The 17,994-nt window shown below is 32.6% G+C and overlaps 4 protein-coding genes across 5 annotated transcripts; 3 read left to right on the forward strand and 1 right to left on the reverse strand.

Moving 5' to 3' along the window:
• The first annotated feature begins 375 nt into the window (after positions 1-375).
• On the forward strand, positions 376-5,352 carry Tudor-SN (Staphylococcal nuclease domain-containing protein 1). The gene is made up of 10 exons (XM_066734197.1): positions 376-535; positions 731-806; positions 1,035-1,156; positions 1,237-1,379; positions 1,931-2,419; positions 2,504-2,993; positions 3,075-3,705; positions 3,894-4,343; positions 4,426-4,632; positions 4,709-5,352. Exons 2-10 carry the CDS (start codon positions 762-764, stop codon positions 4,814-4,816), a joined length of 2,685 nt encoding a protein of 894 aa, XP_066590294.1. The 5' UTR covers positions 376-535; positions 731-761; the 3' UTR covers positions 4,817-5,352.
• A 153-nt stretch (positions 5,353-5,505) lies between these two features.
• LOC136777718 (methylosome protein WDR77-like) lies at positions 5,506-7,075 on the reverse strand. The gene is made up of 5 exons (XM_066734234.1): positions 6,934-7,075; positions 6,485-6,818; positions 6,238-6,410; positions 5,970-6,159; positions 5,506-5,889 (listed from the first exon to the last, which is right to left on the reverse strand). The coding sequence occupies exons 1-5, from the start codon at positions 6,968-6,970 to the stop codon at positions 5,697-5,699; spliced, it is 927 nt and encodes a 308-aa protein (XP_066590331.1). The 5' UTR covers positions 6,971-7,075; the 3' UTR covers positions 5,506-5,696.
• A 1,315-nt stretch (positions 7,076-8,390) lies between these two features.
• On the forward strand, positions 8,391-14,713 carry Edem2 (ER degradation enhancer, mannosidase alpha-like 2). Of its 2 annotated transcripts, none has more exons than XM_066734189.1 (16): positions 8,391-8,533; positions 8,611-8,656; positions 8,723-8,823; positions 8,897-8,936; positions 9,236-9,348; positions 9,440-9,593; positions 9,671-9,799; positions 9,879-10,050; positions 10,109-10,266; positions 10,329-10,433; positions 10,513-10,866; positions 10,983-11,135; positions 11,221-11,319; positions 11,428-11,745; positions 11,847-12,063; positions 12,168-14,713. In XM_066734189.1, exons 1-16 carry the CDS (start codon positions 8,391-8,393, stop codon positions 13,745-13,747), a joined length of 3,882 nt encoding a protein of 1,293 aa, XP_066590286.1. In that variant the 3' UTR covers positions 13,748-14,713. The 2 variants fall into 2 exon arrangements, with proteins under 2 accessions (XP_066590286.1, XP_066590285.1); XM_066734188.1 differs by having other exon boundaries at positions 10,513-10,857; positions 10,971-11,135.
• A 415-nt stretch (positions 14,714-15,128) lies between these two features.
• On the forward strand, positions 15,129-17,977 carry LOC136777723 (mitochondrial fission regulator 1-like). Its single transcript, XM_066734241.1, has 5 exons — positions 15,129-15,896; positions 15,991-16,181; positions 16,278-16,417; positions 16,499-16,715; positions 16,796-17,977. Exons 2-5 carry the CDS (start codon positions 15,994-15,996, stop codon positions 16,890-16,892), a joined length of 642 nt encoding a protein of 213 aa, XP_066590338.1. The 5' UTR covers positions 15,129-15,896; positions 15,991-15,993; the 3' UTR covers positions 16,893-17,977.
• Positions 17,978-17,994: the final 17 nt, after the last annotated feature.

Here is a 17,994-nt window from a genome sequence, read left to right on the forward strand (position 1 = left end):
TGCCTCCCTTTTCCTATGTAACACGGAATGAGGGTCATTCTAGGAGAAGAAATTATCCGTTTCTTTTTCTGGCAGCTTTGGTTACCGATGGACTTGCTCTACCTGGATTTTGATTTAGTCTGGGGAACTACTGGCACTACTGCCGCTGCCCGCTGGATCTGTCAATTAGCCTGGAAAGTGGAAACCCTGGATGGCCGATAAATAGCTTTGATTTTGAAAGAGAGACCATGCCCACCGACTGTGCTTCCCCATCCTTCCTCAGCGACGGCGCGACAAACTCATAAAGTTTTGAAAAGATCCATCAGAGTGCGTTGGGTAAAGTGTTGCGTGTTGCCACATCACCACCAGGGCACCAACACCAAGTCAAGCAAGTTCCAACGTTGTCCTGTTTGTAGTATAATAATAGGTAGCGCCAGTAAGTAGTAGGTCGCGCTCGTGGCTAGCGTCTGGCGTGCTGTGCCGCGTTTCACACTTGGCTTGATCATTCTTCTTGCACAGCCTGCAAAATATCTACACTCTGCGACTAAGCGTTAGCGTGAGCACGATTTTTTTGTCAAATCTCCTTTAAAACTGTTAAAACACTCCAGAAACATATTTATAGCTGCAACTCTTCCTCTCTCACGCACACACACACACACACATCCTCTCTCATCCCTCATCTTCCACATCTCATCCCTGAACAGCCGGGATATTATCGAAAAAAATAAACAAACCAATTTTTATTTTTTAGTTATTTCCTTTTGTGCTATATACGCAACATCATGAGCGCAAATCAGGTACAAATCAAACGTGGATATGTTAAGCAGGTATGCATTCACTTTTATTTATATTTAAGTATGCGCCCTTAATAAATACTATTATTAAAAAGCATAAAAAAGACATTAGTAAAAGCAATAATAAATGTTTTATTTATGCTATCTGCCCTTTGAATATGGTGGAATATCTTTAAACATATGGACATTCCACCTTCAATTCATATATGGCAGTGTTATGCTAGATTCTGTATTTGTGTTTTGTGACAATTGTTATTGTAGGTTCCATCGGGTGATCAAATAACCATTAGTGAGTGGCCAAATTCTTGCTATCCTCCAGTTATCACCATTGTTTTATGTGACATTATAGCACCTAAACTGGAACACAGGAAAGCTAATGATAAGTAAGTAAAATGTTTTACCAAAAGAAATAAATTATTGTGTAAACTTATGCTATATTTAATTTGATAATTATTTTTTTCAGTAATATTGAAAGTAAAGATCAACCTTATGCTTGGGAAGCTAGAGAATTTTTAAGAAAGAAACTTATACAGTGCAATGTAGTTTATACTATTGAGAAAGAAATCAATAGTGAAAGAGCATATGGACGAGTATGGCTGGGTACAGGTAATATTAATAATATTAGTCATCAAAAATATTATATTTTGTCCTACAGACTAAGAAAGTATAGCTGTTTTATATATTGTACTGTGAGCTCAGATCTATCTTTGGATGAATCCTCTCAGGCAGGGTTTGAGAGGGACAATACTTAAAAAGGACAAATAAAAAACTTATAAAATGTATAAGTTTGTGATTTGCTATAATACATATAATGGGAGTTTTGATTGACAGATAAATATTTTATAAATAAATATATATATATATATATGTGATAGACTTCTAGAAAACATTTTTTGAAGAAGAAAATCCATTTGGAGATATCCTGTTAAAGTTATATCTCTATTTAAATTTAAATTCCCCTGAATTTAGACGTATAGAGAATGTTTCAAATGTAAGACTCATTTAAAGCATTAATAAATTAATAAAAAACACCTTTTTTCATCTGTAGGGCAAAATTCTTGTTGACTAGTTTAATCATTATTCTTATTTAATAATAGAAGACATTTCCGCAATGGAGATGGTAAAATCAAAACTTATTTGACCATTTTTCCATGTAGATACAACTGGAGAAAACGTAACGGAGCTATTGGTATCAGAGGGCTTAGTTTCTGTAAAAAAGAGCTCAAGTCCTGAGATGAAAAAATTACTGGAACTGGAGGCTGCTGCTAAAGCTGCTGGAAAAGGAAAATGGTCCCAATCACCACCTTCGGAGCATATAAGAGATGTTAAATGGTCTGTGGATGACCCAAGAATATTATTGGAAAAGTATGGTAAAAAGCCTGTAAAAGCTATTATTGAATATGTACATGATGGATCGACCATAAAAGCATTCCTATTAGATGAATTTTATTATATAACATTAATGTTGTCTGGTGTTCGGTGCCCTGGAACACCAAAGAGATTACAAGATGGTCAAGGAAATGCTGATACAGTTGCGGATGAAGCTTTGTACCATGTAGAAAGTCGTTTATTGCATAGAGAAGTTGAAATAGTGCTTGAACACGTGATAAAGAACAATTTTATCGGTAGCATTATACATCCGAATGGTTAGTAATTTAAAATATAATTTATTATTAAAGTAACAAAATTTTATGAAATGTTATTTACAAACTTCAACTTCTTTTTGACAGGAAATATTGCGGAAATGCTTCTGAGCAAAGGCTTCGCTAAAATTCAGGATTGGTCTATAACCAATGATGCAGCTGTCAAAGCAAAGCTTTATCTTGCTGAAAAAAAAGCAAAAGAAGCGAGACTGCGCATATGGAAGGATTATAAACCATCTTCAGGACCTCAGATGGAATTTACTGGTACTGTCATTGAAATTGTTAATGCAGATGCATTAGTCATCAGAAAATTGGATGACGGTGAGGAGAAGAAAATCTTTTTGAGTAGTATACGACCTCCGCAACGAGAAAAAAGGACAACTCCTGAAGAAAATAATGTCTCTGGGAGACAAAAAGACTTTAGACCCCTCTATCATATTCCATGGATGCTTGAGGCACGTGAATTTCTTCGTGAACGTTTTATTGGAAAAACCGTTAAAGTCGTAGCAGATTATATTCAGCCAGCCAAAGACAATTTTCCAGAAAAATTGTGTTGTACAGTAACTTACGGAAAAACGTATGTAACTGTATCCTCTCAATAGTAAACTTACCTATTTTACACGTTACCTGGTGAGTTAATCTCGTATTGTATTTACAGGAATATTGCTGAAGCATTGGTATCAAAAGGCTTAGCCAGAGTAATCAAATACCGACAAAACGATGATCAGCGATCCTCTCATTATAATTTACTTATTATCGCTGAGAGTAAAGCAGAAAAATCTCAGCACGGGTTGCATGCGAAAAAAGACATACCAGTTCATAGACTAGTAGATTTATCAAATAATCCTGCCAGTTCCAAGACACATCTCACATCCTTTAAACGGGCTCAAGGGATCAAAGCAGTTGTTGAGTATATAAATAGCGGGTCTCGATTGAAATTGTTCTTACCGAAAGAAGATAAGCTTATAACATTCGTTTTGGCTGGAATAAGAGCACCCAGATATCAAAGACCTTTGCCTGGCGGTGGTGTATCCAAAGGGGATGAATACGGCGAGGAAGCTTTAAAGTTTACGAAAGAGCGCTGCTTCCAAAGGGATGTGGAAATCAAAATTGAAAGCACGGAGACTAAAGGAGCCGGATTTATTGGTTGGCTAATGGTAAACGGTAAAAACATGTCAGTCGAATTGGTGGAAGAAGGCCTTGCCGAGGTCAGCACTTATCCAGACTCAGGTGAACTTACGAGGGTGCTTAAAGCCGCGGAGGAACGTGCAAAAGCAAAAAAGCTTAACGTAAGTATGTGCAGGTTTAGACATTTATACATATACACAATTCAAGTATACAAAAAAAGTTATTTGTACCGTGAACCAATATAAAATATTTCCATGTATTCTTGCCTCCTAAAACTGAATATCGACTTATAGTTTTGCCCCTAGATGTCAGGTTTTTGTATAGCCAACAGTTTTCTGTTTGATTTTAGATTTGGAAAAATCGAACAGAAGTACACATAAAGGATGAGAGGGTGGAGGAGGAGAAGCAGGCACCGGAAAGAGTTTTGTCGTATCAGGAGGTGGCAGTGTCCGAAGTGACCGACGAGCTTCATTTCTTTGCCCAAAGGGTCGAACATTCCAGTAAACTAGAAACTTTAAATCTACAGTTACGCCAGGAATTAGCAGCTAACCCGCCTCTTCCTGGTGCTTATAAGCCTTCGCGAAACGATTTGTCCGTAGCCAAGTTTACGGGAGACGATCAATGGTATCGCGTTAAAGTTGAAAGGATCTCCGGCTCCAATGTCAGCGTGTTTTACATTGATTACGGTAACAGGGAAACCGTTAATATAACCAATGTTGCTGCTTTACCTGCACGATTTGCAGCTGACAAGCCATATGCGCATGAATACGTTCTTGCGTGTGTGCGTCTTACGGAGGATGTATGTTTTTGTTGCTTATGTAAACCTCAACTATTACTTAATATTAATATATTAGTTATTTATATAATTTATCCCTTTTTAGGCTGACGAAAAAAAAGCAGCAGTCGAAGCCTTTAAGAAAGAAGTAATGGATAAAATACTATTACTAAATGTTGAATATCATGTGAACCATAGTCTTTATGCGGCAACTCTTATTAACAAAACTACGAGTGAAGACATTGGAAAAAAACTGATTTCGGAAGGATTTGTATTGGTGGAAAGACAACGCTTAAAGTGCCTTGCAAAATTGGTATGTTTTATCAAACACAATTATTTTCTATGTTACAAAAAAGATTAAGATACTAATGATCAAATATGACTTCTAGATGGAGGAGTATAAGAATGCGGAGGATGAAGCCGAAAAAGCGCATCGTAATATATTTATTTACGGTGACATAAGAGCGGAAGACGACGATGAACAATTCCGATCTTAAAACACTATATTTGCTCATTAACTATTTAAATGAATAAATGTGGAAAGAGGGAATGAGAGAAATTGTATTTGTAATTGCGTTGAAAGAAAATTAACTTAAATACAAAATGGGTCGTAAATTTATGAGAATGAATGAGCGATAAGCTTAATGTTGAATCAATTAATTAAATGTAGTTCTATATATCCCAATAGGTATTATAAATTGTATATAAAGATTTTGCTAAATATTATTATAACGTAAAACAAATTTTTCAAAGGGTAGAACCCGAATATATATGTAATATTCAGATTAAGTTTGTTCCTCTCAATATTTTTACAGAATCATGTATATGACCATTTCATATTACAAATGTATAGCAATGACTTTACATTATACTTAATTTTATATGAAACGTTTCCAAACCTTTGCCCATATGATAGTTTCGCTTATTATTTCGAATTGTTCTGAAATAATATTGCGAGGACTGTTCGTATAATGCAAGAACGTTTCTCCGCACCGTATTTTCTAAAGCAATAAATTTCATAATTGAACATTAATTATATTAACTCAATATAAGAACTCATTTTAATTATCGATATTCGAAAGCCACTCTTATAGACTCTTGATAAACATTGACTTATTTTGTACTACAAGTGTACATGATTTTATCGGGTGCAATTTTTGTTTGCTAATACATAAGGGACCGATTGTCAAAATCCTTTCACATATCTAGAAATATTAGGGTTTGAATAGAAAGAATATTAAGTCCAAAGCAAAATTAAAAAACGCAAATAATAGAAACATGTTTTTATTTAAACCACTTATTAAAAAAATACTGTGAAAAAAGGAAAAGGATAGGTAGTAATGAACATATAATATGATTATATATAATTTTAAACAACTATGGCAAATGTTTTTGTACTGTATTGTCCCATGAACATGTGAATAAGTAATCATTGTGCCAAGCAAGATCACGCACAAAATCTTTATGTATAGAACTCTCATAAATTATTGGTATCTCATTGGCTTTGCATTTTTTGGTATCAACCACCACAACTAAATTATTGTCACCACAACAACTAATTTCATCAGATCTAAAATACAATAGTAACTCCTTAATATGTCCATAAATGTTAATATTATTATAAGATTTAAATATTACAATTTTAATTACTTTTTAGAATTCGAATTGTAAAGAATTTTGTTTAGTGGTCGATCCAAAATAGGAATTTCCCACACAACTTCATTAGCTTGCCTTATGTCTATTATTGAAATATGCCCATCTTCAGCACCAATGGCTAAAATATTTTCTGCTTGTATATTCCATGTTGATGTTGTAAGGCCACAATTTTTTTTTAAGACACCTAAAAATTCATTTACATTCTTGCAACAACATAAAACAAAAGTAATGATTAATTTTTGTTCTTTTTTTATTCACTAACTGTATGCAGGCAAGGGTAGCCTTATGTCCCAAATTAGGGCTTCCTGATCAAGAGATGTAGACACAAAAGTAGAATTTGAATTAGGTTTTGTATCAACACTAGTCACTATATTTGTATGAGCAAACTGAAATGTATTAACCGATAATAACTCGGACACATTCCAAATTTTTATGCTATAGAGAATAATTTTAATGTATGTCAGTAAGAATTAGAATTAGTTACATTAAAAATATGCTTCTTATCCTACCAATAATCCATGCCACCAGTGACAGTATGAGACTTGTCAGAAAATACTGAGAGGGATACAAGGCCATCATCATGTTGGCAGGCATTTGCTATGCTATGCATTTCTGGTATTGAATCTGTATTATCACATTTTTCAAATATTTGTAAATTACCACTATCCTCGCCCACTATAAATCTCTCATGATCAAGAAATGCTCCACAAGAAGCCCCACTGTCTATTTTTATTGTAACAGCAGAATTATCTATGTTATAATTAGAATGATCATTGTAATAACGAATTGATCCTGTCCAATGCCTATCTGTCATACTCGCTGCCCCAATTATAGAATTGCCATCTGAAAATTGTATTAAGCATTAGAACAAGGAATAACGTTTGGAAGCATCAATAAAAATTCCATTTCTTTTATTTTTCCTTAATTAAGAACATGCAAATGCACTCTACAATATTACCATCTTGTATTGAAATGAATTGTAAGTAGACACTCATTTTGCCGGTATTTACTTTCTTATTCTTTTAAAATACGCTGCGTTGTGGTACAGAAATCAGTCGGGATAGATGTCCATACGAGCCATATGCACGCCGCCAGTATAGTCGGTATGCACTGTGTCCAGAAATTCTCACAGTGTATGTTACATACAACTATAATTGAAAAGTTACTATAGCTAAAAAACCAACGATTTAATATTTCATAGTATTTATGCCTCCCTATCTTTTAGACATAGAGCAATAACGATTAAATTACGTAAATTCGGAAATTATTTCAAATTATTTGTTTGGTTGTAAGTTATAAGTCCACTATTTTTTTTCTCCTCTACCTGCTCTTCTAATACTGCGAAAATCAAATCACCAACACACTTACAAACACCTGATACTTTTGCAGAAAGTTTACATATACTCTGGTCACACAAACTATACACATTCTTCTTTAATATCTAGCAAATTTCAATCTCAACAAATCTCCCTATTTTACAATTAAAATCATAGTTTTTCATCGGATTACACTTAAGTGACACGAGAAAAACATTAAATATAGAATTGAAATAATTCAAAGAGATTATAATAATTTATATAGGATATAGTACCTAATTGTTATTATTCACGTGATTCTTCATAACAATAGTTTTTTAATGTTAATACTAGTTTAGCTAGTCTCAAGTTCTCAACTGGTCTCAACTAAAGAGGTTAGCAGCAGTTAGCTTAGCAGTACACAGCAGGTTCAGATATGTACGATGGTGCGATGAATTCTATGTATACATATAATGTGCAGAAGTATGTTTTGTGTAGTATACGCTGTTATACTGTAGACAGTGTAGACTGCTGTAGACACTGTAGTATGTATGTGTAAACATATAACTGGATAAAAGCCCCCCAATTTTGTCACAAAAAAATATTAAAAAATTATCTTTTCAAAGCAAATAGAGCAGTGTGGTAATTGAAGCAACTGAAACGTATCAAATTTTGGTATACTAATAATTTTTACATTACCCGAAATAATGAATAATTTCAAATAATTTTATGACAATGTCGTAATGAATTAGACAACGAACGCATATGGCAAAAAAATACGTACTCTTATTTCAATTCAATCATCGACAAATTAACGACGGCCACATCATTTGTCCTTGATGTAAATACGCAATCACCTGAGCTGTATTTCTTTTTAAATAATACTTTATTTATATATAAAACATATGCCTGAATATCATTGTCTTAAAAATTTTCTGTACATTATCAATTGGGAAAATGATTTGTTTTATTCAAATAAGAGAGTCAAAATAGGAGTACTATCTTCAATCTGTACTTACTGATAGTTCGAGCTTCTTATAAAAAATATAGATAAAACAACACTTGCTGTACAAGAAAAAATATGTACCCTCTTGTAAGTAAAAGCTCTTGACAAAAAGTGATGTGCATCTTGTTAAAAATGGAGCTTCATTTCTGTATTTGGGGAATCATTATATTTGGATTCACTATACAAATACTTCATGCAGCAACAACAGAAGATAATGTAGTTGAATACATGAGTAAAGAGGAAAGAGAAGCTTTAAAGTATATTACTTGTTACCGATAAGCCATAACTAACTTTGCAATATTCATTTGTATACATGTTAAATTATTTTTTGTAGGGAAGAGTCAAGGGACATGTTTTATCATGCATATAATGCATATATGGTAAATATAATTTAAATCATCTACGTTTGTTAGTATTTTCATAATGTAGCTTCTTTTTTTTTAAAGGATAATGCTTATCCTGCTGATGAGTTAATGCCATTAAGTTGTAAAGGAAGGTACAGAGGTTCAGAACCAAGCAGAGGCGATATTGATTCAACACTTGGAAAGTAAGATAGTCTTAATGAAACTTTCTTATTATTTTTATGAAAATCATCTTTATTTTTCATTGTATATTTTTAGCTTCTCACTGACATTAGTTGATACGTTAGACACACTTGTGGTAAGTTATACCAATATTTCACATACAGGATGCGACAAAATAATTAATTCATGCAAATATCTCCAAATCTTATGGTTCAGTCAAAAATATTTTTAATAAAAATTTGTAGATTAGAGGGAAACTCAATTCAGTATTATTGATTTGACATTGGTTAGCCAATTAATATACATCCCATATTACTCATTGTGTTCTTATAGATGAGTGAAGGCTTTCCAATTGTCCTCTCTAAATCATAAATTTTTTTTTAAAATCTATTAAAAATTGTATTATCCAATCATATAGTTTTTATTACATTTTAGGTGTTGGGAGATCTGGAAGAATTTGAGAATGCTGTTAAACTCGTTGTTAAAGATGTTACTTTTGATACAGATGTCATTGTATCGTTGTTTGAGACTAACATCCGTATACTAGGGTAAGATTGAAGGCTCTGTTCTATGATAAATTTTTAACTGTTCTAAAATTCTTACTTATTAATAATAAAATTGGGAAATTTTATTTAACAGTGGTCTTCTCAGTGGTCATATCTTATCAGAATATTTGCAACAGCGAGCTGATATAATGCCATGGTATCGTGGAGAACTCCTAAATATGGCCAAAGATTTGGGGTACAGATTTTTACCAGCTTTTAATACAACAACTGGAATACCATATGGCAGAGTAATTATGCACAAAAAGATTATTATTTTCAATTGCACATTTGAAACAGTTCAAGCTTATTGTTATGTGTGTTTCAGATAAACCTGAGGCATGGAATGAAAGGTGTTCCGATCGAAGTCTCACGAGAAACTTGCACCGCTTGTGCGGGCAGCATGATTTTAGAAATGGCAGCATTATCCAGATTAACTGGAGAACCAATTTTTGAGGTACAACATATATGTATTTAATAGTGAGTAATCTGAACTTACAATAATGATTTATGGTTCATGATTTTATATCTATAAGGAAAAAGCACAAAAAGCCATGGATGTCCTATGGAGAATGCGTCATCGTGGTACAGATTTAATGGGCTCTGTGTTAAATGTAAACTCTGGTGATTGGGTGAGAAGAGACTCTGGAGTCGGGGCGGGTATCGACTCATATTACGAATACTGCCTTAAAGCCTATATTTTATTAGGTAATTTGATATTTTTTAAATTTATTATATTCCATTTATATTAACAATTCTTCCGTAGGTGATGAAAAATATTTGGGTCGTTTCAACAAACATTATCAAGCTATAATGAAATACATTAGTCAAGGGCCAATGTTACTGGATGTACACATGCACCGGCCAAATACCAATTCAAAAAATTTCATGGATGCTTTATTAGCTTTCTGGCCAGGCTTACAGGTAAACCGTGTCTAGAAACGATCATATTACATTAAAATAAATTATTAATTTTATTCTTGTAGGTTCTTAAAGGAGATATTAAGCCAGCGGTGGAGACGCACGAGATGCTTTATCAAGTAATGCAAAGGCATAATTTTATACCAGAAGCTTTTACCACAGATTTTCAAGTATTTCTTACAATTAAATATGTTATGACGCAATCATTATAATCATAATCTTACCCTATACATTGAATGTCCATCACAGGTACATTGGGGTCATCACCCATTAAGACCAGAGTTCTTAGAGTCAACGTATTTCTTATATAAAGCAACTGGTGATCATTATTATTTAGGCGTCGGTCAAAAAGTATTGAAAAGCCTACAAACTTATGCCAGAGTACCTTGTGGCTATGCAGCGGTTTCCGACGTTAGGACCAATAAACACGATGACACAATGGACAGTTTCGTTTTATCGGAGACTTTTAAATACCTCTTTTTATTATTCGCCGAACCTAATGAGTTGGTTCTAGATTTAGACGAATTCATTTTTACCACTGAGGGTCATCTACTACCATTGACATTAGCATCCGTGCGAACAAACGTTTCTTCTGTAAGTAAAGTTTCATTAGCCATTCATATGCTAAATATATAGTATGTTAGATGCTCATAATCCTAAAACCCATTTTTTAAATAAGTAATTGTTTGCAATTTAACAAAATCTAGCAAGACTTCGAGAGAGATATTGTACACGTAGACGAACTCGATCGCACCTGTCCTAATAGTCTACACTTATTCCCAGCATCAGTGAGGCAACCTTTGAGAAACATGGTCGAAGACGTTTGTCCAAGACGAAATAAGCGAAGAAGACTGAGTGCTGCACAATTTCAAGTATATACCTTTTTACTATAGCTAATATCTGATTTCAATGTTTTCCTTAGTTTATTATAACTCATTATTACTTACTTTCTAACAGGCTAATAATTTAGAGCATCTGAAAATGTTAAGTGATATGGGAATAACCATTTTAACATTGGCCGATGGACGAGTGCAATTACTACACACCTTTTCTAACGTAATAATATTAATTATACATTTATTTAAATTTTCTACTACGTATTTTATACGCTAGTACATGGAAGCATTAATACGACAACAAATAAATAAATACGTTCATATTTAGGCAAAAACACCTCAAGATTCGGAGGAAGGTTTCTTATTTATGCAGGAAATGGCTGAATTAAGTAGAATGCAGTCACAGCAAATCGAAACAAAACCACAGGCCGTATCGTTTATCAAGCCAAAGACAAATCCTCCTCGAGAAGTAGTACTCTTAGCGGGTCCTGCACGATTTGGACCAGATATTCAAAGCTTTGGCAAAACCAGTGGAAGGATCGTATTCACTTATCCATCGGATGCTTGTACAGACTTGCTAAATGAGGATAAATTGGTAGGGAAAGTGGCAGTTACGGGTCGCGGAAATTGTATGTTCATAGAAAAGGTATAAATGATTTTATTTAGCTATAACCATATATATATATATATATATATGTCCAATAAGATATTAACGTTTTTCATTGATCATATGCAATTACCTGGTAGGCTCGAAGAATTCAAAAGGCTGGAGCAATCGCCGGTATTGTACTGGACAATGTAGTTGGATCTAGTGCAGCGACATCTCCTATGTTTGCCATGACAGGTGACGGAAAAGAATTGGATGACATAACGATACCGTTCGTTTTTCTCTTCAGTGCAGAAGCAAATGAGCTGATGAAGGCTATTGTTGGATCCGGCAATGAGGACCTCGAAGTCTCCATTGGTAAATAGCAAAAAAATGCGTAATCTCTTTAATGCTTAACATATAATATCTATACAATGAATAATACATTAAATTCGTATTGACATTATTAATTCATTTCATAGGTGAGTTTATACCAAAAGATGAAGTTCAGCTAAAAGCACCTACCGATCTTTCGATGTTTGAGAGATTAAAAGGATCGCTAAGATCATTTTTAAACCGGCAAACAATATTAACACATAATTCGAAAGCTACTACTAGTAATGAGGACGATAAGGAGCCTACTCGGTTAACGCAATCAGTGGAAGAGAAAGAGAATAGAGAGGAGATAGAAGCATCAGATGAAAATGAAGCGGTGAAGGAGAAAGGGGATGTGCAGAAAAACATTATCAATTATCGTCATTTATCCGCTGAAATTATCAACGATTCTCTTGGTGGCGAAATAAGGATAGCCGTTGTCTCTGATATACCTGCTGTCGTAGTAAAGAAAGAGAGCGATTTGCTAGAAAAGCAATGGCGTCAATTGAGAGAAGTTTTTGTTCAACAAATATATTTTGGTAATGCACAGTATCAGATTAGAACTTCCATTCTGACAAGCTATTATAAATGGGTCCTTAAAAATCGCGGTGTTAAAAATACCGCACTACTCAATGAAGCAGATCTACCCTACAAAGTTTTATGGTTCCTTAAAGAATTGAGCAAAGTAGAAATTGCCTTAGATCAATTATTGGATATTACTAGGAAAAAATTGTTGAAACAGCGATTACTCACGAATATGGATATTATGGTGTTAAATTTAAAATCAATTGCAAACAAAATGGAGAAGATTAAGACGGTGGTGAATAATTACTCGTTCCTACGTCACTTATTGCAGGAGGCGTTCGATGGTGAGGATGAATCCATTAATCAACACATAGCACTTCTTGACCATTTTCACACGTTCATTCATAAGCTATATCAAAGCATATTATTAGAAGGTTCTAAACGCACTTTAGAGAATCTTAATGATTTCGATGCATCCCATTATGATATTCTAATTGAGGCTGTGCAAAAAAGCGATCTTGGTACAAAAAATACTGAACAAGGCTCAGAGATTGATGATATCCATGTTGATGATCAATCTGAAGTTAATAAGGATGAATTAAAGAAAGGTACAAAATCTTATTCAGATTCATTAAAGAAAAGTAAGGGGGAAAGTTTAAAGAAAATTAATGAATTTGAGCTAATATTGTCAGAAATAGGAAAAGCCTTGAAAAAGATGAATATGTCAAAAAATTTAGATCTACAAAATATCAAGTCAGGTCAAGATCCAGCTAAATCGAGCGACATTTTGAATAGTATTTTGCCTTATAATGATAATATCAATAAGAACGTTGATGATATCGATGGTCCGATAAAGCATTATGAAAAATATTTAGAGAATATAGTCCAGACCAGGCAAGATGCATTAAGAGCAAGTCAAAGCCAAAATAAGGACGTGCAAGAAAATAGGAAGCCAGATTCTTTGGATGGGCACAAACAGCCTGTATGGATATCTGATACTGATGCAGAAAAGCCAACTACAAAAAGTCATATGACGCAGGAATTTTCAAAAACATACAATAATTATTCCCCAGAATATTCAAAGGAATCAGATGCACAATTGGACAAAAAAATCCACGGTAGAAAGAAAAAAAATAATCGGCAAATCGATGACGAGTTGTAATAATTGACTGAATTATTTAATTATTGCAAGAGTGTACATTGATATAGAAAAAGGAGCTGTGTACATAAAAATAATTAACTATTATCTATCAATTATGCTGTGCGAATTGGTGCTTAAAAGATAAATAAATCAAATCACCGATCACACAACTTTTAACATGCTGTACCTATTTATTCAACGGGATTTCCAAGAATTTCTTGTCATCTGTCAAACAAATTGTATAAGTTATTTTTTTTTAAAGCTTGCTACGCGCGCATTAATATCTGCTATTAAAAAGGTATGCTCTCGCTACATTTAATCCGCATAAGCAAGCGGTCGATATTTCCAATCAATGACAGATATTATAGCGTTATAGTTTCTACTTTGGCATTTAATCGCATAGTTACAATACGTTAAAAAATATTTGTTAATAGCATTTAATCGTTGTATTATGTAATAATTTCAAAAATACCTATTCACATGTTTTGAAATAACTACGTAAATATGTACAAACATGGATATGGTTCATAAGATGATTAATTGTGTTTTTTAATACATAATACTTGAGCAACTAATATTGCTTTCATGTATGTACATAAGTCTGTACATATTATATCTTACGAGTATGTGAATAATGTGCAGTATGTAAACAACTTCATTTATATTATGTTACATTGTTATCCTTAGATTCTATCGTTAGAATTTTTTAATGTTTCATACAGCAAGGTGTATAACGCACACATAAAATTCGTCGCGCGTGTTAAAAGTTTTCGCTTAAACGTTAATTTAAAACTGCATTGATGCAAAGAATTCTAAAGATATATAAATTTAATAAATTTGGTTTTCACACACACACTACACTTAGTGCGCCAATGCTAATTTAAGGTTAATAGAAATAATACAATTTTCTTATTTTATTGTACATAAAGCAGATAAAGAAAGTCTTATAAATACATCTGTAGATATAAATAAAAAATATATACATTATATATTGTGCATAATAAAAATTTCGTATGTATTATATATGTATGATATGTATTATATACACATGTATGAACTACACACTTAACTATTACTATAAAGGGCTGTGTGTGTTACATAATATGTATTTATTATAATAACAAAAAGCAAAATCGCGTTACAACCGAAAACGATTTACGTATGAATGTAAATAAAAGTATATATACATATATATAACTTACAGTTTTAGTGTTTGTTTGTATATACATATATAGTTAAATATAAATAATTATAATTCTCTGTCATTTTATCCGCAATTAATATTATGAAAATATTCTATTTATTATTATTTATAAAGCGTTTTTCATAATATATTAGGAAAAAGAATATACTAGCACATATTAGTTTCTGAGTATATAATATTGTTAATGAAGCATAGCAGCTGATGTATTTTAAATCATAAATGACTGTTAATTTTACAGTTTCATAGCAAAGTGCATTAACTAAATCGCACTAAAGAGCTAGAGTAAGAAAAAATACGTTTATCTCTCTCTAACTATAAAAGATATAAATTCTTTACTTAGTATTATAGAAACTCTTCTTTATTTCGATTCAGAGAGGTCTTATGTAAAAGAATTCATAGTACTTAAATTTACAGAGTTAAACACATCTGTTTCTTCGCTCCTACTCTGGGGTATTTTGCGTAGCCGATGAAAGCACGGAATGCTAAGACTTGCGAAATAGAAAATATATTGACACGGATGAGATAAATATTAGCGCAACTTTACTGAATCGTTAATTTTCAAAGGTTGATTCAAGCTCCAATTCCAAGTGGAACCCAATAAGCCTATTAAGTCTAACAATAACAGAGCTGAACATTACAAGCTTGAAAAAATCCAATTGGGCTGCAGCCACTCCAACCGTCCAAATGACCTAACTCATCCAATCCAACCACGAACTATTTTTCCTGTGTGATTGTGTGTGTAGTCGTAGTATGTACAGTGATTCTGTGATATGAGTTGATGAATTGATGATTACTCGTTCATTTTAAAATACCGCAGTTATATACATGTTATATTACCAGCTTACTGTTTTCGGTCAGCTCGTTACATCCACATCCGTTAACCTTTCATAATCTTCACATCATTTGTATAAAAGCTTAAACGATTTTATTAAAAAGAGGAAAGGATGACAAATTTTAACCTATACAGTAATATTCAATCTTACTTTTAAACAACTTCGTTGAAAATTATTATATAGACACATAATCATACATATAGTATTTTTTATCGATTTTTCGTTAGATAATGGAACCTGTTAAATGTTATGGAAAGAAACGTAGCATCGTACGTAGAATCGGATCATTTTTACCATTAAGACCGCCACCAAAAATATATGTTAGTGTCACTCCATTACATTCAATGACGAGCTCTATGATCAATGAAGAAACAAGCTCAAATAATCTTAATAATATTAATGGTCTTGAATCATCAAGGTTAGATTTTGATGTATAATAATCATTACTTAGATTATAAATATAAAAATATTATTCCTGTGGATTGTTGTTTAATTGCATATACTACTGTTTTAGGATAATCACAGGGAGCAGACCAGATTTACTGGAACCAATTAATTTTGGGTCAGAAGTTCGTTTACTCGCATTGGAACAAGAACTTCAAGATCTTAGAGAACAGATATCAGTGATTGTGAAGAATAGTAAACACTCTCAATGTTAGCTTAATATTTTAAAAAGGTATTTGACTAATATACAACTTTTCCTTTATTAAAAAAGAAACCTGTCCAATATTATAGATGCATCAGCCAGTTCTTTGGCAAGTGGCAGTGAGAATGTAAAGTCCATACCATTACCCTTAGCTTACCCTTTACCTTGTACACCTCATATTGCCAGAAGGGCCAGTCTACAAGAGCATAAGTTAGAAGACAAAAAAAAAACTTTTTTAATATCTCAAAAATCAATAGGTAACATACTGATAGAAATTGATAAAGCTACTTCGGAGCAAGTTGAAAGGTGAATAAAGATGAATATGTTTGGCAGTATAAAAATTATTATTATCTAATAGTTTAACATTAAATGTAAATATTTTATAGGTCTTCTGGAGAGCCATCTTTATGTGTAAAAAGAGCCAATAGTCCATGTAATGATTTGCAAGAAATTTTAAGAAAACGCTATGTATCTTTGCAGTAATAATTGTATTTCTGCAAGATATCATTATTGATCAGAAAAAAGACAGACTAAGAGTTCTTTGTATTGTTGAATTCTCTGCACTATTATTTTTTATTCAGACATTTTGAGACTAGCATGACGAATCTGTTATAAATTTATCAATTGGGACTTCCGGCATGAAAGCTCACTTTATATAAACAGATAAAATTGTAATTAAAAATAAGTTTGTAAATTTAATTTAATATCAATTTAAAAGACGAAAATTTTTGAGAATAATGTTCACTAGACGATTTTTAGTAGAGGATAAATATTTAATTTCTTCCATGAATATAGTGCAACCAGATATCAATTAATTATACAAATAGAAGCTCATAGTAAAAATAAGGAGCAAAACGTAGTGCCATAAGATTTATTCGTTACAGAGTTCAATAATAAGGGCCGGTCGCTCTACGCATCAATAGACTTTATCTGCTTAGTAAAAATTTCAAACTGTATGTAGTAAATTCTACTTAACTTAAGAAGTTTTACTAAACAGATAAATTTATAACAAAAATTACCATGAGGTGGAAAGAACAGCTCTAAATGGTAAAAGAATTTTATTACAAGAGGAGCCAAAATTTATACCACAATGTAAAAATACGTATTGTTTAATAAACTTGTTATATATTTAAAAAACAATTGATTTACTTACTTTTCCCTCTTGCTTCTATTATTAATTAATGTTTTAAAATGCCCAAGTAGAAATTTTTACTTTGTTGATACTTATTATTATTACCATAGTTTGTATTTTTACATAAAAACAAGTGCGAAAATATGGGGGAAAAGTGATTCTTGAAAACATTTGTAATATATCGCGGCCAATCCATTTTAAACGAATAGTTCATACATCGATCACTTGAGTTTTGTGGCGTCAATGAGAAGTGCGCCAGCGCCGCATGCGTGTAATATGCTATAGTATATCCATGCTCCAGCTAACTTCATTCTGTACTTTAGGCGGTTTATATGGATGTACATACACATGTTCATACTTTCATACATACGCGACGTTACGACAAGTATACGTACGTATATAGATACCGTGCGAGGTATATGTATAACAATTGAGAAACGAAAATGTGTTGCT

This window comes from Prorops nasuta, unplaced genomic scaffold (assembly GCF_024137725.1).
Source record: "Prorops nasuta isolate Cenicafe-Biocafe unplaced genomic scaffold, Cenicafe_Pnas_1.2 PNAS00011, whole genome shotgun sequence".
NCBI lineage: Eukaryota > Metazoa > Arthropoda > Insecta > Hymenoptera > Bethylidae > Prorops > Prorops nasuta.

What these genes read in the sequence shown, in the direction of transcription:
- Tudor-SN (XM_066734197.1), top strand. Translation starts at nt 762, where the DNA reads ATGAGCGCAAATCAGGTACAAATCAAACGTGGATATGTTAAGCAG. An exon ending in AACGTGGATATGTTAAGCAG is followed by an intron (nt 807 to 1,034) that starts GTATGCATTCAC and finishes TTGTTATTGTAG; the next exon opens with GTTCCATCGGGTGATCAAAT. An exon ending in TAGCATTATACATCCGAATG is followed by an intron (nt 2,420 to 2,503) that starts GTTAGTAATTTA and finishes TCTTTTTGACAG; the next exon opens with GAAATATTGCGGAAATGCTT.
- LOC136777718 (XM_066734234.1), bottom strand. Translation starts at nt 6,970, where the DNA reads ATGAGTGTCTACTTACAATTCATTTCAATACAAGATG. An exon ending in ATTCATTTCAATACAAGATG is followed by an intron (nt 6,819 to 6,933) that starts GTAATATTGTAG and finishes TACAATTTTCAG; the next exon opens with ATGGCAATTCTATAATTGGG. An exon ending in ACTGGTGGCATGGATTATTG is followed by an intron (nt 6,411 to 6,484) that starts GTAGGATAAGAA and finishes TATTCTCTATAG; the next exon opens with CATAAAAATTTGGAATGTGT.
- Edem2 (XM_066734188.1), top strand. Translation starts at nt 8,391, where the DNA reads ATGTGCATCTTGTTAAAAATGGAGCTTCATTTCTGTATTTGGGGAATC. An exon ending in ATACGTTAGACACACTTGTG is followed by an intron (nt 8,937 to 9,235) that starts GTAAGTTATACC and finishes ATTACATTTTAG; the next exon opens with GTGTTGGGAGATCTGGAAGA. An exon ending in TAAAGCCTATATTTTATTAG is followed by an intron (nt 10,051 to 10,108) that starts GTAATTTGATAT and finishes ATTCTTCCGTAG; the next exon opens with GTGATGAAAAATATTTGGGT.
- LOC136777723 (XM_066734241.1), top strand. Translation starts at nt 15,994, where the DNA reads ATGGAACCTGTTAAATGTTATGGAAAGAAACGTAGCATCGTACGTAGA. An exon ending in GAATAGTAAACACTCTCAAT is followed by an intron (nt 16,418 to 16,498) that starts GTTAGCTTAATA and finishes CCAATATTATAG; the next exon opens with ATGCATCAGCCAGTTCTTTG. An exon ending in ACTTCGGAGCAAGTTGAAAG is followed by an intron (nt 16,716 to 16,795) that starts GTGAATAAAGAT and finishes AATATTTTATAG; the next exon opens with GTCTTCTGGAGAGCCATCTT.